Genomic DNA, 21498 nt, shown 5'->3' with positions numbered 1-21498 from the left:
GTTACGTAGCAACGGTCACCATCGTAACGCTCACCCTCGTTCAGCCAGAAGTATTAAATTAACAAGACTAATTATATTTTTGTACTTTGTTTCTTGTGTGAGAATTTATTTAGAGAAGCACTTCATGACTTCTGCTAATAGTTACAATTTTTTAAAAAGTTTGTTTTCTTCCTCGTCTCAAATTAGACATGCAGTTTCACAGTCTGTCCGCCAGATGTCAGCGTCGCCCACGTTTTTGGTGTATAGATAAAGTAAACGGTAGCACTATGCAGCGTGTTCCTTTTTCTGTACCAATCTAAAACACACCCTGGATGTTGTCACTGTTTTCCAATAAATAACTTCAATATATTACGTTAAACATGTTCTGAGATTAAACTAGCAGAAGCATACAACAAAATAAAATTCGTTCTTGATCATGTTAAAATATCCTTGAAAACAAAAACACAAACTTCCTTAACAAATCAACGCTTTCGAATTAATTTTCTTTTGTAGTGAAACCACGTTTCTAATCATTTTAAAGCCCTATATGTCTTAGAAGACCTGGAGACTCGGAAACAGATCTGAAAATATATTTTTTCAATATATTCCGAGAACTCATTGTCCGAACAAGGTTTAGATGTTGTTGCCCCTCCCTCAGAAGCGTCACAGGCTCTGACTATAAAACATGAGTGAGAGAGGAGAGAAGCTGAGTGAGTTTGAGGTTGGACTACAGCGAGATAACAGAGGCGTAAGAGTGGATGAAAAGAGCTGAGTGGAAGGGAGAAATTGAACCAAGGCGCAGGGACTGGCTCCATCTGAATTATAACCAAAGGGAAGGGGAAAATACCTGAATGGGACCAGGGGGGATGAAGAGTTTAATTAACAGTTTTGATAAAAAGCTGTGGTTATATTCCAAAATGGCACGGATTTGCGCCCACGCAAATGCGCACTTTGCTAAGATGACATAGCACTTAAGAAAATGGGATTCCTCCAGGAACATAATTCACTCACGACCTGAATGAAAATAGAAAAAGGGATTCTATTGAAATCGGAGTCTGGTTTGGCTTGATATATTTTTTGTATTCTTTTACTTGACAAGCTGCGGCTCTGAGTAAACTCAGACTGAAATATGAATCTGGGCGAAGCACTTCTGTTTTTCCTCCTGTCAAACTGTGTGACAATGACTTTCTCGCTATCCACTTGCACCACCGTGGACATCGACCACATAAAGAAAAAGAGAGTGGAGGCGGTCCGGGGACAGATTCTCAGCAAACTCCGGATGACGAGTCCGCCTCAGACGACAGGTCCGAGCCAGGTGCCGCTTCAGGTTCTGGCTCTGTACAACAGCACCAGGGAGCTCATAGAGGAGCTGGGAAGGGACCGGCAGCAGAGTTGCGGCCAGGATAACACAGAGACTGAGTACTACGCCAAGGAGATTTACAAGTTCAACATGATCAATGGCCCACCAGAAAACAGTGAGTTTTAATTTTCAATCTATCAGACCCAAGAGTCACCGACCAACTTTAACTTGTAGATTTGATTTTGTTTTCCATTCATTGGGTGGTCAGATTAATCAGAGTCAATCTAAACATATCTATAGCTAAGATTTGTCCTGCTGCAACCATGAACTTTAATGTACTTTATATAAAAGAAAATCAACATACAGTCGTAAAGTGGAAACAAAATTCAGCATAGTTTTCAAATATTAGTCTGAAATGTGACTTTTTGTCTTATCCAGCCTCTTGACCAGAATCGGATTTAGTTCTGGACTTTGACTAGACCGTTCAAGCACATTAGTATTACTTTGATGTAATCCATTCCATAGTTGTATATTTAGGGTCAGGGTGAACTTCCACCGCTAGTTTAGATCCTTTGCTGTTTTAAACAGGTTTTCTTTCATTTTTTTCCCCAATATTTACCTTCATCTATCGTCCCATCAACTCTGTCCAGCTTCCCTGTCCTTGGCAAACAACAACATCCCCACAGCATGGTGGGGATGTTCACCATATCTCACCCTGGTGATGGTATGGTCACAGTGATTAGTTTCCCGTTAGTCAATGGGTTTGATTTTAGCTTCTCTGACCAAAGCTCCTTCCCTCATATGTTTGCTGTGTCCCATTGATGGTTTGCTACAACCTGCAGTTATGTCAACAGAATAGCAGAGAGAAGTACTACAAATGCAAACTATTTACTAATTTGGTGTTTTCTGAAGGTAATCGGTTGTAGTAGATTTTATTTAGAGGTATCAGCACAAGGAATACATAGCATACGTAGAAGACATTTTTATTGTCTTTTAGGAATGCCCCGTCTATTTTTTTTTCATTAAATCTAATGAACATCCTCCTGAAAAAGTATCCCCACAGCACCATGCTGCCTCCATCTGAAGGGATTGTGGGTTTATGGTGATGTGCGGTGTTTTATTTTCCTTCCATGTAGCCCAAGAGTGTTTGTATAAGTATAATTTTATTACATTCCAGTAAAATACATTGAAATTTGTGTGCAATGTGACCAAATGTGAAGAAGATATTTTTAACTTTTCAGATATCAGATTTCATCACCTAAAAACTATAAATATGTAAGTGGAATTCCATTTTTACTGTTTCATATTCATAGGGTGATCAACTTTCATCAAAATCTTGGACTAAAAGAAATTATGTAATAATCTAAAATCTGTGTTTCATACAGTTATTATTATTAGCTGTGAAAGCAGTTTTAAGAACCAGGTGTATTATAGGATCTGTGCAGTTTTACACACAGGCGCTCTGGCGATTAGGTGAGCGTTGTGCAAAGGAGAGAAAAAAAGTAAACAGTCTAATAGGAATGAGCACCATTCCACATATACCTCACACCAAAGCCCTGGGAACTCCAGCTTATGTCTGACACATTCCAAAGTGAGGAAATTTCTCAGGCTGTTAAATATTCTCTTTATTGCCAACTCTAATACCTCATTTCCATTTTTCTGGCCCTGATATTTTTCATCCACTGCAGCTCACCTCTGTTTCCCCCTACTCTATTTCTTTTGAGTACCTCTGTGTTATGATCTAATTCCCTTGTTCATCCATATTGGTATTTCCTGTATAAACTATGGCCCATTGATTGTTCCATAAATCAGTAGCAGAAGCTCGGTGAGAGGCCGACTCTCCGGAGAGGGGCCGTTTGGATCCGTGCCCATTCACGGTCAGAGGTCGCAGAGTGGAGGCGTTATACCCTTCTGAAATCAACAGGTGTTTATGCTGCGCTGTGACACTGAGCAGAGCCGCAGCACAAGTCCTGAATCAAATCCATTTCACGGGTCCCGCAAAGTGCTTCTGACAATCAAAATACACAACTCGGGGTTTATCCACTGGTCAGAGGTAGCCAGAGCTCCCAAAACAAACAGAGGTCTAAGGAGTGGGATCTGAGATGGCCTGGTGCCCAGGACACATCATACTGTACTGGGCCATATACTCTAGGTGATAATAGAAGAAGTGAACCTGATTTACCGCTGGCAACACTTTTACCCAGTTTAAAGTCCAAGGAAGATATTACTCAGATCATCAGATGATGCCAAAAACACATTAATTAAAACTTTTCTTTCCCCTTCCCATTATGTAATTTCACGGGGAGCTCGTCACGCAGCACAACATAATGTCTGTCACCTTGATAATTTTACAGTGTAGTTCATTTTCTAGCTGGATATAATGACTTTTACATGCACCGCTTTTGGATGGTGGGAGTGTTTGGGAAAGCGGTCAAGTTTTACTTTTTTCTTCTCTTTTTTTTTCTTTAAAACAAATTCAAGCACAGTTGAGAAGTTAAACAGAATCCTTTCTCCCAGACTTTAATGCACCACTTGCTCCAGACACTACTACCAATGGAAATCAGTGCATTCTGCCATCTATGAGTACACAGAAGAAGCAGAATTCAGACATGGCAGCAGTTCAGAGCTGCTGTCAGAAGACCAGTGTGCACAGCTGAAGGAAAGGAGACAGCCAAGCTAAAGCAGGACCTACGGCAGGATACCGACTCCACCATGCCTTGCAAATTGGATCATGCAGCTTCAGTGAAATTTCAAGCCAATCACTGACTCAGTGCTGGGGCCGGTAGAAAATATGAGGACTTGCGCTGAGGACAGCAGGGGTATCTGATATATGGGATAGTAAAAAGATGATGTCATCTGGACAAACAGAGACAGAGGCCTTTGGCCTTCTCCCAGGGAAACAGCATCTCTCCAACCAACTCCCTCAGGTTCACAATTTTGCTTCCTCATGTTTAATCAAGCAGGGGGAAAAAACGATGTTCTTCCTGTGCGCGGAGGGCCGTCACATTATCTCATCTGCAGCAGTCGGTATCTGATGAATGAAGTGGAGAAATAAGAACCTCTCCGTGATGAAAAGTTTGATTGCTTTATATTAAAACCTCAATTTATTTGTGAGACAAAATCAAACCTTTCCCACAGAACGTAATGCAAACAAATACAGGATCCAGATGCAGGAATTTAAATGGATAAAAGAGCTCAAAGTTAAACTTTAATACATTTCCAAAGAAATTACTGCTATGCTTTATGAGAGCTAGACACCACAGCAGCTGGCTAGCACCTGCAGACTTATGATTACTATTTCTTTTGTTTATCTCCCAAAAGCTCTGGAGAGGCTGACATCACTGAATATCCTCCGGGCAAAAGGGCAATGAGAGGTGACTCTTGGTAGTGTACATCAGGAAGCGCCGCAGCAGATGAGCATTAGGTTGTGAGGTGTGGCTGGTGTCATCGGGGCGTGGCCAACTTAGGTTCAGTGAACTAATAAAGCAGCTGAAAATAAATGTTCAGGCGCTGGCTGTATACAGAGCCATGCAAAAGTATTCAGATCTCTGTATTTTATTGGGCTATAATCATACTCGTATTCTTTCTTCCTATACGAGGGAAGAAAGATGATACACTACTTTCAGCAGTCTTTCTCAAGAACTCCAAAAAAATTCTAAAGGTTCTTACCTTTAGAAACTAAAGTCTTTGCACATTCCTTTTTTTATTTTTATTTATTTTTTTGCTAAATTGATCAGCTCTAGTCAGATTGTATGAAAAACATCTCTGAACATATGTTGTAAGTTCAGCCAGAGATTCTAAATTGAATTTCAGTTAAAACTTTAAAGCTTCTGCATGTAACTTTTATTTTTAAAAAAAGTTTTTATATATTTGTTAAAACTGTCACTCTGTCAGTGTGACATGAGACAGATGAGCTGTGAAAAAAAAATCAAGCTCCTCCAGCTGGTTGAGCTACTAAATGCACCGGTCCCTGTCAAAAATCAACCAACCGGAGCCACGAGAGGGGCCTGAGCTCTGTCTGTCAATCAATCCTGTGTACTCGCTACTCAGTGTACTAATTAATGGTGGGGAAGCAACTTTCTGTTCCAGGAAAACCATTTATCCACTGTCACCGGAGGCCATGCTAGCTAGTCTGAATATTCATTGCAGGCTCTGCTGTCTGGAAGATGCTGCAGTGTAGCAGAGCGCAACAGGTTCATAAGCATGATTGACAGTGATTACCTTTTTCTTGGTTCTGATTGGTTGTTTCTGACCAAGCAGTGTTTTTCTGCAATTACCACTGAGAAAAGGCAGAAGAGCTTGATTTTTTTTTTTGACAGATTGTTTTTCTTATACTACGACAAAGTGACCATTTTAACAAATATGTAAAAAAAAACAAAAAAAAACATGTTTTTTATCAAAGCTACATGCAGATTTAACTGTTCTAACAGAGAAATATGATTTAATCTGAACTACTCCTCCTTAGCTCCCGCTGTGTCTTTAGGGTTTTTGTCCTGCTGGAAAGTGAATCTACATATTTTATTCCAGGATTGCTCCTGATTTATCCTCATTCATTTTCCTTTTAACTCTAAACATCTTTGTTGTGCCCTTCTAAGGAAAAGCATCCCTTCAGCATAATGCTGCCCCCACCTTGTTTCATCATGAGGAAGGTGTTTTCTGCTACACATACTGTTCTGCTACAAATAGGGTTTTGCATTGTTGACAAAAATTTTATTTGACAAAATCACAAGAAAATCATTTGACATTTGCAGATGCAATGTGTCAAAAATGATTTTGAACCTTTTCGATAACAACTAAAATGTGGAAATAGATTTTGCTATGTTTTCCATTTATCAGATGCTCACTTCTGTTTAAAAGAATGACTCAAATAAATTTACACAAATATAATGTAATCTATAATCTACACTTACACCATGAAGCAGATATCCACTGATCCAAAATTAATATCTGTATTAAAATAAATGTAGATTGGGTATTGGTGATAGCGTGTTCAATCCATAAGGGCAGATCTACTGAGTCTAGTTCTATGCTTTGTACTCTGCTTTATTTATTTTACATTATATTTAGAATTCCTAAAAGCGCTTTCTGAACTGTTTAAAAGAATTATTTTTATATGTTTAATCAAGGTGGTCAACCTGTTGTTTTTGTCAGTTCCAGATTATTATTTATTTGACATTGGCCTTTATACTCCTCGTTACACTGACTGAACAAATGAAAGTAAATTAAAGTGTTTTTACATGTTTGACCAAGCTTGTGAAGCAATCGGTGTATTTAAGTATGCTGTTCTGGTGCAGAGTTATGAAATAAATTTGTAATTCAGTACATTTATGTTCCTATTTTTAAAAAAGAAATGTCTTGTCAATTCAGTGCCATTTTTCTGTATTGAATCAGTATCGGTCAATATTAAACCTCAAATATCTGTATTGGTATCAGAACTGAAAAAAGTGAATCGTGCATCTCTTCTTGGAAGCAGTTTAAAGTAAACAGCATAATGGTGCCACCTTTCTGTTGCTCAAAGCAGTGTCCAGTTTAATTATACTCAACTGGCAGTTTAATACCATTAAAAAATCTTAAATAAGTACATGGAAATTTGTGGTAAAATGTTAAAAGAGCGACAAGTTCAAGCGCTATGAATACTTCTGCCAAGCACAGGATGTTTTTGCAAAGGAATCAATGAGAACACGTTCATAAAATACCATTAAAACGTGATTTATTAGCGTATATGCAACACTATCTTTCAGACAGCACTAGATCTAACTTGTTTACTTTGAATAAGTCTCACTCTGGTTTTCATTTCTGACAGTGGATTTAGCCATAAAATTAGACCCAGAAGAAGCTTATTGATATAAATCTGTGCTGCCTCAAACGGTTTCAGGCTCTGAGTTCTGGCGCTCTTTAAGGAGCTTCAACCTGAAAACAAGAAGTAAAGAGTAAAGAAATTAACGAATCTATCTCATATTAATTACACAAACAATTCTCTCCACTCACCAAGATGGAACAAATTACTTCTCAGACCTCTGGCAAAAATAAGTCGTAATTTGAAATCCTAAAAGCGTTGCAATGGGAAAAATGAGGTCATCCAAAAGGAAACCGAAGACTTGATTAGAATTTCAAATCTCCCCTCAAAGTGGGGCTTTCCACCTTCTGTGGGGGAGGCAGGGAGGGAGAACGGGGGAGAAACGGGGCCATGAGTGAGGGGAGGAAAAGGCTATTGAGGATTCCTCCTCATAGATTGTCTGGAAAACATTGGACAGATATCTGGCTGGGGATAGACACGGAAAAGGTCGTCTATAAATAGGGAAAGTTGAGAAAAAAAATTTGTATGGAAATACCACATAATGACTGGGAGGACACTGAAATAGGATTATGGGTCAAATGAAGTACAGACACTTGAAGATGTGCAAGTTCCTTTTGCATGACACAGAACCAGCTTCCTAGTTTCCATTCGTCCCGAAACTGCTCGAGGTGCAAATCAGCTAAAGGTGTATTGTGCCTTTCAACCACCAGCATAATCCAAGGCTTGGTAATAAAGCTTAAGCTTGAGGTAATAAATTAGCCAAAGCTTGGCTGTAAATGACTGTTTCCACTTGGCTCATAAAACGTTTGCTATGTGCTTGTTTTGCTCAACGCTGCATGTGCTTTGCCTGTTAAAATAATAAACTCCTACATGGTTTAAGGGAATAAAAAAAAAACTTCAGTATGACAGGAAGCTTTTCAGATAGCAGTCACCCTTTGAGTTGATTCTGTCTGTGTTGATAACCCGGCCTGGTGTGGCCTGAAATCTCCGTCCTCAGCGGTGTTTCTGGTATTTCTCTGCTCTGGTGCCTGCAGATGCTTGTTTCCGGCTAAATCTCTGAGTTCATAACAGTTTTGGCTTCTGTTTGAGGCTTCAAAGCACCTGTTGAGCTGAAGTGCTTGTAGGCGGAGAAGCGAGGTGCTGTCCCTCTGTAGCCTGCTCCACCACCACATGGCCCATTTGGTTCTCATTTCACAATTTTAACTTGTTGCTAACTCCTACTGCACAAAGCAGAAACAGATGGTTTGTGATAATAGTTAAAAGTATATGACTATTTTTTTGCAAACTGCTTTAAGATGTTCAGATCACATGTGAACAGTCTGCCTTAAAAAACCTATATATGACATCTTTTTCCACAACCTTTCCTTTAATTGTGTTCAGAGCTGCAGTTCACAATAGTTTTACTTATTTCCATGACCAAAATCTAGAAATATGTAAAAAAAAAAAAAAAAAGCATGAAAGAAAATAAGTGAGCACTAGGCAGCTGAGGAGGCAGCCAAGAGTTGTTGTAGAATGATGACGTTACGTTTGGAGAGCAGAACTTAGGCATTATTGGATAACCTAATGGCCAACAGGAGAGAAGAGCTTTGATAGCAAAGTCATAATCTTGAAACCCTTGCATGTGATGCAGTGGCGTTTTTTGATATGGGCTGCATGGGCAGTCGCCCGGGGTGGCATTAGAACTACAAAATAGCATACATCTTATCTGTCAGCCCTGAACAAGTTTGCTACTTCTTTTATACATGTGCAGTGGGAAACTAGGTTACCTGCTTTCTGCTGGAAAAGAAAACAGATAATTGCCTCCATTTATTTGGTTGAGGGGGGCTTGGTCAGGGCCCAATTCCTGCAAGAGCCACAGATCTAATGATTTATTCATTCATTGAGAAGGAAAAAGTCATGAGAAATGCTATGTAAGCAGTAGCTTGAAGACTTAAACAACCAGTACCCTGTTAAAGGCTTTTAAGAGGCCTTTTGGTGACCCATGTCTACTTGTAATTCACCAGTGACAAACAACTGTTTGTAGCAAAAACTGTCATTTAAAACACAAAAATTCATGTCTGCTCCACTTCTGACCAGCATTATTATTATCACTAAAATTATCAATTTTAGTGACAATTTTGGTGACTGTTCAACTTTCACTTTTTTCCACATAATCTGTCAAACATGTTTAAGTTATGATGAACTCCTGTCATGCCACTGAAAGTCTGTAAGTCTGTATATATCTAGTTTCCACACAATATGTTATTTGGTCCCAAAATGTCACTTCAAGCTAATGTTATACATCTGGAAGATGGAGGAGAAGTTAAAGTATTGAGACTGCAGCTTCAATCAAAAATCCAGTCTTTCATTTGGCTCAGACACAGAGAAAAACAATTGCAGCCAAAGGTAATTGTGCAGGATCATATTAGAATACGTCATTAAGAAGATGAGGATTTAGCAGGATTTCTGGACATGACCAGACATTTTGTCCTGACAGAAGAAGCATAAAAAGGATATATATATATATATATATATATATATATATATATATATATATATATATATATATATATATATATATATATATATACACACACACTATTGGTGCATAAAAATCTGCTCATAACATACAGCTGTAATCACATCAGTAGTCTGGCTGTTTACTCCCTGCCTGAGCTATCTGATCTATCAGTGGCATAAGCTGTGTTGTGGCCTCATCCATCAGCTTTTGGTTGTTTCTTTCCTAATGTCCATAAATCCACATGTTTTTAAATCCTGGGACAAAAAGTGTGTCCAACAGAGAGACTGTTTTGTGATCATCTTCATCTGTTTAGTTCAAGGAGCTCACCTACATGGCCTGCATTGATGGTCTTTGTAACAAAATTGTTCACTCTATTCTTTTTTTCTGTTCCCAATAAGCAGTTGCACTTTCATTCAGTAGATCCCCATTAAAATTTATTCTTTTCAACATAGAAAACTGTCTGGAACATTAGTCAGTCAGACAATGTGGCTCAAGATGACGCGTCATCGTCCAGATATGGTACTTGATGTTAAAATAAATGTGTGGCTACAAAAGTGTGGGTTTTTTTGGAAAAAGTTACGCTTTGAAATACTTTGAAAACAGTATATTTTCAAAGTTCAAAATATGTTATTTGTTTGTTTTTTTTAAATGACGAGTTACAATGTTCATTTTACCTGCAGATGACCTCTCCTACTGCAATAATCGTATCACCTCCAAGGTTTTCCGCTTCAACGTGTCGATCATGGAGAAGAATGCCACCAATCTGTTCCGGGCTGAGTTTCGCGCCCTGCGGATCCACAATCCCAATGCCAAGAAAAACGAGCAGAGGATTGAGCTCTACCAGGTGCGTGAACTCTCAGTTCCTCTGTTAGCAGAGCACAGGTGGGGGGAAAGGGTGAGTAAAATGCTCTGTTTCTCTCTTAAACCACTTGTAGGTCACAGGGAAGGATGAAAATATTTATATTTGGGGAGTCTGACTCCCTTTTTCCTTTTCACGTGCTAATCATTATTCCATGTGCTTATATTCCAATGGGTTCTACATCAGGACACATTTTAAAACCTTCTGCAACCACATTAACATTCTGCGCTTTCGTCTCTTCCAGCTTCTAATCTCAGCAGTTGTCCATACATGCTGGATCAAGGAGGCTTTTATATCTGCCTCTGTGTTTTATGTTTATGATAATCTTTGAAGTCTGCTGAAACATCCATATGGTTGATGTCTGTGCGTGGGGTGGCATGGATATATATTTTTCTGCCTCCTCATTAATTTCCTGTTAGAGAGTTGGAGTAATGATCAGGTTCCAACACTTCCTGCCAGGAAGACAAGCATCTCCGGACTACATACCGTCTCTAAGGCGAAGCTCAGGCCAGCGCTTGAATGCAGACTGTCAGGCCCTCAAGATTATTTCCAGGGTTCTGGGAGGAGATAGAGGCAGGTTCACCCACCGGTGGGAGTAAATGGAGCCGTTCAACCGCCCCCACACTTTTCAGGCAGGATCTGATTGGCAGATGGCTGATGCTGGCTGTACAGCGGCCCCTCGGTCCCACAGGAAGGCAGATTAGATGCTGACAATGTTCAGGAACCTGGTTATCCACAGCCCTTGCTGTGGGGCCAAGGGCTCAGACCCACCACTCTAACAGATTGTTCCCCCACACATAAACACCTCTTTCCAGAAAACTGTTGGTGCCGATATGAATTCCTTCTTTGATGGTTTTGTTTATTATAAATGCCCTTAAAGGTGTTTAGTTTGAACTGTGTGACACTGAGTGGCTGCCAAGTAGGATGGCCAGTTTCTCATTGGTACAATTCACAGCAAGAACACAAAACTTTCTGAGTATTTTTAGTCTAGTTTCTAGTCAAAATGTACTTTAAATATGAAAACTAACTTACATGCAACTTTTCAGCAAGCTATAGAAGCTTGCTTTAAGTCAATTTAATTAAGTTTTAGCTCCACTGGCAAATTATTTCACTAATAACAAGACTTTTCCCCCATGTTATAAGTGAAATAACCTACCAATGGAGCTCGTACTTGTTTATAAGTAATAAGGAATTATGAACTTCATACAAGCTGTTATACATTACAGAAAAGATAATTGTAAGTTAGATTTCTTATTTCCAGCGTACTAAGAAACTAGACCAAAAATACTCTGTTTTTGAAGTGTTGCAAAATGGGGATATCAACACAGGGAGTCACTTTTTCCATGCAGAGTAGACGCTTTAGCCTGAGGCATCCTGGAGAGTCTGGCTCAGACATACAGCCTTGGTTCTGCATGCCCAAGGTTTTTGCAACAGGGTTACATTTTCAGATTTCTTCACAGATCCTCCAGAAAGACGACCCAAAAGTCAAACAGCGCTTCATCGGGGGCAAGAACGTCCTGACCAAGGGCATCCCTGAGTGGATCTCCTTCGATGTGACTGAGACCGTGAGGGAATGGCTGATGTACGGAAGTGAGTTGGAAACCTCAGAACTGCCTCTCTCCCTTGCTTTCCTTACACACCTGTCAGAAAGATAACAGCTTTACGAAGAGATTAAGGGTAATTTCCTCAGGAAAAATGTCATTTACTTAGATCTTTCTGTTCTGGATGTTCCCTCAGAGACTAATCTTGGCCTGGAGATCAGTGTGCACTGTCCCTGCCACACTTTCAGGAAAAATGGTGAAATCGTTGAAAACACAAACGAAGTGCTGGAAGTCAAATTTGAAGGTGAGTCCTCTTTTGGATGCATCAGTGATATGATTGAGCAAAAGGTTTTAGAGCTTACAGCTATTTAACCTAAAGTCACACGCAGTGCATCACAATATATAATATTATATATATAATTAATTTGAAATTCATGTGTTATATAGAATTACTACACAGAGTGTTGCATTTCAAGCATTGATTTCTGTTCATTTAAAAATAAGACTGATTTTTTGTATAGAAATGTTATGTTACTTTTATGCTAAACAGCAAAAGGGTGCGACTGCTGACAGTCACTAGCACCCTCCACAAGGAGGATAAGCCACAAAAGGTCATTGCTAGAGCAACTGGCTGTTCAGAGTTATAGATTCATGCATGCTAGTGGAAAATTAAGTGGAAGGAAATTGTGTGATTGAGAAAGTTACTCAAGCAAGCAGAAAAAGGGCAGAATTTTACCTTTCATTTGCTGTAATCCATAGTTGTCACAAGTCCCGTTTACTCCAGCACCGCTAAATAAAATTCAGTGCAGTGTTCATCAAAAAATGGAAAGTATGGTACAAACGCACCAACATATGGCTGATCACTTAAAGTGGCATGAAGTCCATGGTAGCTCTGGAGGAGCTGCAGAGTACTGTGGCTCAGGTGGGAGAATCTGCAGATGTGACTATTGGTAGCAGTACACAAATCTGATGATGATGTACATATATATTCTCTGCATATTTTAGCAGAGTCTTATTTTACTCAGAATAATGGGCAAAAGTATATTTCGTTTTATGTGTGATTGCGGCAAAATTTGGCTGTACACGTTGACCCAGAGGGGGTGGATAGAAATGCAAAAACATGTAGAATGCAAAACATTATTTTCTGTTCCTTTTACAATTATTGTTGGTCTGTCGCACAAAGTCCCAATAAAATTCTGTGAAATTTGTGGTTGAAGGGGTGGGAATATTCGTACCAGCCATTTTTCACAACCAAAACAGTGGCCATAGATAATACTACAGAAAGATTAGAAGAAGTCAAAAATATCACAGCTTAAGCAGTTTTGCAACAAAAGGTCACAAGAAGTGTTTATTTTGGTCAGAAACATACAGATTGGTGCTCAGTCTTCCAGACATTACAGTATAGATTCTGGGATTCTGCCTTTGCTTTTCATATTGATTTAGATACATTTCAGAAGGACCAACCAGACTGTGAACAAATATTTAAGCAGTTGTCTTCTGCATTCAAGAAGATGTTTCAGTGGTGCTTTTTTTTTTTTTTTACCTCTGCATACTTTTTCCGTGCATATAAACGTCTGCAGAGAAGAAAAGGTTTCCAGCATGCGACGGCCGCTTTAAATAAATTTTTTTCTAAAGCATCTCAGTTTCAATCTAGGGTTGTGTGCACTGCTGCGTACAGATCCGCACGGATTTCCCGTGTTGTCCAGTCTCCTTGGCCAGACTGTGGTCGCAGAGTCTGTGTTTGGCCAGGGTTTGTCTCTGCTTTTGATCTCTCAAAGCCAATAAGGTGGCCCCGCCAGTTTTTGTTCCCAATCAGGAGCCAGATAATCATTCGGTTTGTTTGAATTACGTTTAATTTGTCTAATATGAAAAATAGACATCACTGCTCTGTTGAAAAATGTGGTTTATTCTGATTAGAGCAATTTGGGCTGAGTTTTCGGATGATTTTCATTTGTCAATTTTATGAGCAGTTTATTTCAAAAGCCCAATTCAGCCCTTCTGTTTAAGACTTAAACGTTTTTAATTCACTTGTGAACCAAGCTGGGGATTTACATCAAAAACACTCATAAAAAGTGACTTGTAGTCTGTTCATCAGGATGTTCTTCATCCAGTAATCCTCGCAAAGATGATGGGCGTCATTTCTTAAAGGAAGACAGACACAGAGCATGGGAATACGGATGATCTGGTATCATACTTAGCTCTGGGGCCCCCGGGCCCTCGGTCCTGGGAACACTCCTGACTAGCCTGACCACAAGGAATGCGCTGCGACGGGGTGCAGACGTTTGGCCCCAAATTAAAGAGGGCCGTGCAAATCTACCAGCATCTCTCCTGAGATATGAACTGTTTAAGCTATCAGGGGTAGATGGGACGAGCAGACGCAGGGCCAGTGAGGAGAACGGAGGGGAAAGAAGGAAGCTGGAGGCAGCAGCGTAAATACAGAAAGCAGGGTTTTCTACACAGCCTGGAAAAGTCTAGAAAAGCATGGAGTTAGATTTTAATGTTTTCCCGTTCTGAATAAGTATGGAAAAACAAAGTGGGTAGGAAAAGACGTTAATATTTCTAGACTTTATTCCCTTTCCTGTTTCTAAATGTAGTCTTTTCTTCTGTCCCTCCCTCTTTGCCATCTCTTTTTTTCCTTGTGTTCTTTCTACCATCTTCACTTTCTTTGTTGTGTTCCTCTGTTCTTTGTGTCCTTCTTTTCTTCCCTTCATTCCTCTTGTCCATTCTTCTTTCTCTACTTCATTACTCTGCCTTTCCTTTAATTGCCCTTCTTTTGTTGCCTTCTCTCTTCCTCCGTTGTTCCATCATACCTTGTGTCCATTCTTCTTTCCTTTCTTGTGGCTTTTTCTCTTTCTTCCATTTTGCCTCATTTCCCCCAGTCTTTCCTTCCATTGTCATGTCTTTCTTTTTCTGTCCTCTTTTTTCCTTCTTTCCATCTTCCTTCCTTGAGTCCTTTCTTTTTTCCTCCCTTCCCCTGCCTCCTTCTTTTCTACTATCTGTCCAATCTTCATCCTTTGTTTCCTATCTTCCCTCCTTCCTGCTTTCTGTTCTTCCTTCCTAAGACCTTGCATCCTTCTTTCTTTCCCCCCTCCTTTCATCATTCCCTCTATCTGTCCCTTGCTTCTTTCTTTCCTTCTGCCTTACCCTTCTCTCTATTCTTTCCTTGTTTTCTCATCTTCCAGTCTCGTTTTTTGTTTTTTCCAGGTTCCATATTTAAATTCTTCCATCCCAGAAAGTAAATTAAAAGTGAACTTCAGTGTTTTATGTTTTTAAAAGGAACTTAAAAGACCAAGGAATCTGGAAAATTGGTGCATCTGAAAAAGTCTGGATGTTTTACAAAAGAAATGTGAAGGAACTCTGGGAAAGGATAAAACTGAACCAGGAATGAGTGAAGCTGTGCCTGCAGAATATCCTCCTGCTGAACCAAAGCTATCTTTATAAACCTTGTAACTTTCTCCTGCAGGCATGGAAGGAGACTACAATGATCAGAAGAAGCAGGAGGAGCAGAAGGAGCAGAAGGAGCAGCCGTACCCTCACCTCATCCTCATGATGATTCCTCCCCACAGGCTGGACGTTCACTCCTCCTCCCGCAGGCGCAAGCGGGCACTCGACACCAATTACTGCTTCAAGTAAGGCCCATTTCCTCTCTCTGGAAAATTGTAAAGGGCTGCTCGCACAATTGTTCATTGTGTTAAACTTTGTAAAGTAATCTGTGTGGCTGCGGTGCCTGTTTTGAAATCGGGAGAACTGGAACCAGCTGAAAAGCTCTCTGCTGATAGGAGGCTAAGTTATAAAGAAGTGGAAGAGCCAAAGCCACAAAAGTGGGAATATCAGCCATCATTTCAAATGCATGTAGGCACATAACACACAAAGTATAGCTTGTTGATCAACAAGACAAGCATGACACGGGTACTACCTGATACAAGTCAGGATCTGTCCCAGAACCAGCGAACGCTACCTCCTCTTACATACCGTCTGCTCAGCTTTCCACTTCCTCCATCAGGCTGACAGGCGAGCACCAAAGACACCTGGGCTGACTCCAAGAGGGAAAATAAGGGCACACCTAGGAGAGGAATTTCTGAACCTCTCTCTCCTCTCCGACTGAGGGCACAGGGAGGACGTCTGTGCAACTATGAAATCGCTTCACCTGGAAATCAAACGTAATCTTGTCTCTCCCCTCTTGTCTGCAGCAATTACGAGGAGAACTGCTGTGTGCGATCACTATATATTAATTTCCGTCAGGATTTGGGCTGGCGGTGGATCCACCAACCCGAGGGCTACTTTGCAAACTACTGCTCCGGTCCCTGTCCCTACCTTCGTAGTGCAGACACCACCCACAGTTCGGTGAGTCAAACTTGACTTTTACAGCTGCTTCACACAAACTTTAAGGATTTTATTGGAATTGTATGAGATAGGCCAACATAAAATACATACAGTAGTTATGAACATAATTTTCATGAAAGAGATACAGCAAACCGTGTGGAAGGCTCTCTGGTCAGATGAGATTAAAATTTTACTTTTTAGCCTAGATTAGGGGTGTCCAAAGTGTGGTCCTGGAGTCACACTTTGGATTCTGTTTGGCCCCTGACCACAAGTCAAGAATAGTAAACATTTGGGCAACAAAATAGAGCATAACTGTTGACCCCAAAAATTTGGAAATCGTCTGTTTTTCTTTTAATAAGGCAGCAGTCCGAAGCAATTTTTGGATCTTAATTGATATTCAGATTTTATAGCTTTGTGTTACTGAGTGTCACAACCAACAGTTTTTCATTTTTGATGTAATGAATTTTGTGGCCCGTCAGAAGTCTAAGTTTGCTACTTTTGGCACCCAGGGCAAAAAACAAAACTGCCATCACTGACCTGGAACCCTAACCCTAACCCTTACCCTAACCCTATCATCACTGACCTAGATGTTGCCACCATGTTTACCTTAATACATGGTGATGGCAGCATCATACTGTTCTGATGCTTTTCTTCAGCAGGACGGGGTGAGCTGGTGGGAGTTGGTGGGAAAATGGATGCAATACTAGAAGAAATCCTGCAAGAGGGTGCAGAAGATCTGAGACTAGAGTGGAAGTTTATCTCAGGAAAAAATTTCAGGGGATGAAAACAAATGCATGGCACCCTTTTGAGGTTTCTATTTGTAGAGAATAAGGGATTCAACTAATGATTATCTTAATCGATTATTCTTTTGGTTATTCTGACGCTTCATCGATTAATCTGATTTTTAAAAAAAGGCAGATTATGCAGAATGTTTAGCGAACCACTTATGCTTATTTTACATTTATAAATTTAAAAAGGTGAAAAATACAAATAAATAATTCAGAGAAAATAAACATTTATTACATAAAATGCAATTATAGCATTCCTTTTGTGCATGCTTGATCATTTGTAGGGCAGTATGCATCTGCAGCTAAAATAAAATACTTTTAACATCAACATGTGAAAAGCTCAGCCCTTTCTGCTCAACTTTGCATCAATACAGTGTAGGGCTGATCTGTTGATTATTATTTTTGATTAACTAATTAACAATTAGATAGGAAAAGGTGCTTAGTAGGATTTTTTTTTTCACACAATTTGAACAAGATGAAGCTAAAACTACTCCACCTAAGGAGTTCTGGTTATCTTACATGTAAAATGTTTTTTGTTTTACAGTTTTGACTTAATTGTGGCTCTGACTGTTATTCTTTCAGCAAATGGCCTTTTTTGTGTGTATACTTTAAGTTAACAATTAAAATAGTTGATTATTTCAATAATTGGTTCACCAAGATTAATACTATTAATCATTTCAGCCCTACGCAGAATTATACATTTTGCTTCACATCACAATAAAACAGAACATTGTGGTGGTCTAAAACAGAAATCCCCATTAATACCAGGCAGTTTAACTAAAAGGTGGGTGAGTACTTTTACAAGGCTTCTGTAAATCCTAGAAACAGTTTAAAAGCCTCACTGCTGATCTTCCCTCAACAGCTGCTGAGCCTCTACAACACCCTGAACCCAGAAGCCTCCGCCTCACCCTGCTGCGTTCCTCAGGACCTGGAGCCCCTCACCATCCTCTACTACGTGGGACGCTCCCCGAAAGTCGAGCAGCTCTCTAACATGGTCGTCAAGTCCTGCAAGTGCAGCTAAGCTTCAGGGACCCCGCAGAGAGGAGACGCCTCGGAGGAATTTAAATTGGGCAGGATGCAATTTGTCCTCCACGATCCCCCAACCCAACCCCAACCTCGCCTCCGCTTCAGCCCTGCCCAAGAGGAAAAAGCAATCCACCGATCTCCATTTACCAAAAGTCGTCAGAGACCACTCCCACCATGACTGACATCAGTATTACTCGTGTTTGTCCTGTTAACTATTACAGCATTTTTGAAAAGCCTGTACCTCACATGACTTTTGTTTTCACTGAATGAGAAACAAGAACAATCTTCTCATTAGAAATCTCAAGGACAATAAACGTATGCAGCCAAGACGAGACTGAGAATGCGAACTGGACACAGCATGAGCCGAAAACCGATAGGATGAGATGGTGATCTGTTTGCAGGGAGGAAACTTTGGGATATGACGTGAAATCCAACCTGGAAGCTGCACTGTGCACGCCACAGCTCCCCACACTGTCTGTTGAGGAGTTCATGCTGATTAGTAAAAACAATAATAGGGATGAAAAAAAAAAAGAAAACATGCTGGAATCCAATCGTTATTTCATCTTAGTAATTGCTGTGGTCATGTTTACCTCTGTAATGCAACAGCATGGGTGATTCCAGGAATCATTTCAAAAGTGAAGCCTTTCTGTTATATGAGCTGATGTATGTCACTAAATGAACTCAACTAGATCACAAACTGTAAATGTTTTTATTACTCTTTTTTTTTCTTTTCTTTTTTTTTAATTAAAGAATGACAATCGGAGAGCTCCTTATCATTTTTGGACAAATACATGAACAGTTTATTTATTGATATTTAATCCAGTGTTTATGCTACAGTCTGCTTATGGAAAACACATCACAGAACAACATCAAGTCTTGTAACATGCCCGCGCTGACTTTAAGGGTAATTAATATGTAACACGACGTTCATCACATGTTACAAAAACAATCCATTACATTACTGTGCTGCTTTGAAAACTACAATCTGTGCAAAATAACCGTTAGAGAAAATGTTCCACAAAATTCAAGTATTTCAGTTGTCAAACAGAAAATGACTTTTACTCCACAATAAAACTTCGATTGAGCTCTCCATGTGCTCCCAAGTACAATAATTACAATAAGTACTTTGTAAAATACCCCTTGGATTCTCTCTCATTTTGTCATGCTACAATCACAATTTAAATGTTTTTATTAGGATTTTATGTGATAGACCAACACAAAGAAGTGCATAATTGTGAAATGGAAGGCAAGGGATGCATGGTTCACATTTGGAAAACCACATCTATGCTAGAGAGACTGTAGTTTTTTCCCCCATTCCTTCGTGCAAAGTAGCTCAGTGAGATTGCACAGTGTCTGTGAACAACAGATTCACAGTCTGATTAACATCTTGACTTTGGATCATTTTAAACACATGAAAATTGTTTTTATCTACAATCGGTTCACTGTTGCTCTGCCTGCATGCTGAGTTTTGTTGTCCTGCTGGACACTGGACATTCACCCCAGTCCAAAGTCTTTTCTTATTCCATGATTGTCCAGCATTTAGCTCCATCCATCTCCACATCAACTCTGTTTGCTCACGAATAAAGTCTAATAAATCTCTGAACAAACCGCTTGGATTTATACAAAGATTACATGCAAGTGGACTCTGTTTACTTATTAGAAGACTTCTGAAGGCAGTTAGTTGGTTGCACTGGATTTTATTTAGGAGAATCTGAGTAAAGGGACAGAATAGAAATGAACAGATCAAGAACCATGCATCACTTTTTTCTACTCGTGTGACAAAAAGATGAGAGAGAAAGTTAAAGGGATATTAATACTTTGCAAAACACATTGGATCTGCCTGTTTTGCATTAAACTAACATACAGTGGAATATTTTAAACCACTTTATACTTGACTTCCCAAAGAGGTTCTGATCAGCATTTTTCGGGCTTTCTGAAGATTTTTCTTTGGACTTTAGCCATTTTCTGTATTTGATCATGATGGTTAAAGTGTCAATGTTTCCTTACAGATAGAGAAAAGTGGGTGAATGTTAGGCGGAAGAAGTGTAAGGCCTAAATTACTTTTTGAAATCTAAAGAAACAGGAGAAAAAGATCCAGTAAAAACCTGACAAATGTCCTGAGAGATGTATTATCCACTGTGAGCCAAGAATTGGTGACTACGTCTTCGCAGAACTAAGTCAAAATTGGTTCTTTACCAACTTGTATGTTATGAAGATACAACACTGCTTTGTCCTTTCAGTTTAACAGTGAATTTATGACTGAATGACTCACAAGAAAGAGCAGCAGAAGTATTTGTTTGAAAAGGTCAAATACTGAGAGCATATGAGTAAAAAGCAGTCAACATCTGAAGAGTAAAAATCTAAAAAAAAAAAAACCCTGAAGGCTAAAGCTAAAAACTAGGTGAGGGGTAAAACGATCCATAAGTAACTATTTGCAATGTCTTGTTGGTTTTAGAACAAAAATTTGATTCAAGTTTTGTTTTTTTAACAAAATAAATTATGTGCATAATGACAATAAATTCCACATTTAATTTAATTCATCCATGTGAAGAATATCAACATTTTTACATTTCACAACAAAAGTTACAGGTTAAATTGTGAACTCTTCAAAAACAGGAGAAAAGGCAGAATCCCTTCATATATCACTTTAAGCTATCTGAATGTTTCAGTTTACAAGCTGCAGGAAGCTATACTTTTACTTGTCCTCAGGCAATGGGCAGAGGTTTGGCAGCTGCATGGCTTTCAGAATAGTTAGAAGCCACACATGAAAAGTACTTTCATGCTCACTATGTGCTGCAGTAACACAAGAAGCTACTTATTCAGTGCTAACAACGCTTGTCAAACAAAAATCACTAAAACTCTCTCATTATGCTTGTCTGGCTGTGTTTTTTTTGTGTCGCTTGGTTGAAGAAATGTAGTTACACAGCCAGAGGTGCACACCCCAACAGGTTTTGTGGACCCATATGCTGAAGGCTATCTGTCAGTGAAACCTTCCTGTGGCTTTGGTGGCATGGAGGGAATGAGAGCGGGCAGCTGCTCGGATGCAGACTGGCAGTAGCCAAGGGCGATGAAGGTTTGGGGTGGGTGGCGGGCCTGGAGCTGTGCAACTAAATCCCAACCTGCGTCAAAGCTTGGCGTTCTTGGCCTCGCATGTCTGTGGCAGCACGCTAGATGAATTAATAGCATACTACTCAATGTTAGGCATACTTTAATCTGTTGTCCTCTCCCAGAATATCACCGTGTAAGATGCGGTTACATGCACAGACACCTGTCAGGCCTGCAGAATGGCAGGACGCGCCCTATATCCTCTTCGTGTCATCTGTGGGAGGGCTCCTGGACCTGGAACAGCCTCCTGTACGTAGGAAAACCTGGAGAGAGACACAAG

The 21498-nt window shown here is 39.8% G+C and overlaps 2 protein-coding genes across 5 annotated transcripts in view; one reads left to right on the top strand and one right to left on the bottom strand.

The window, feature by feature from the left end:
- Positions 1–694: 694 nt before the first annotated feature.
- tgfb3 (transforming growth factor beta 3) lies at positions 695–18876 on the top strand. The gene is made up of 7 exons (XM_014476217.2): positions 695–1454; positions 10257–10420; positions 11896–12025; positions 12173–12280; positions 15440–15605; positions 16167–16320; positions 17950–18876. The coding sequence occupies exons 1-7, from the start codon at positions 1109–1111 to the stop codon at positions 18106–18108; spliced, it is 1227 nt and encodes a 408-aa protein (XP_014331703.1). The 5' UTR covers positions 695–1108; the 3' UTR covers positions 18109–18876.
- A 7-nt stretch (positions 18877–18883) lies between these two features.
- Positions 18884–21498, bottom strand: part of ttll5 (tubulin tyrosine ligase like 5) — a 64990-nt gene continuing 62375 nt past the window's right edge. For all 4 annotated transcript variants that reach the window (XM_023352425.1, XM_023352422.1, XM_023352424.1 and 1 more), the window contains one exon: positions 18884–21481. In XM_023352425.1, the coding sequence (XP_023208193.1) occupies positions 21429–21481 (53 nt within the window). In that variant the 3' untranslated portion in view covers positions 18884–21428. The remainder of the gene's footprint in view (positions 21482–21498) is intronic.

This window comes from Xiphophorus maculatus, chromosome 19, assembly GCF_002775205.1.
Source record: "Xiphophorus maculatus strain JP 163 A chromosome 19, X_maculatus-5.0-male, whole genome shotgun sequence".
Taxonomy (NCBI): domain Eukaryota; kingdom Metazoa; phylum Chordata; class Actinopteri; order Cyprinodontiformes; family Poeciliidae; genus Xiphophorus; species Xiphophorus maculatus.
This window is presented reverse-complemented; position numbering and strand designations above follow the sequence as displayed.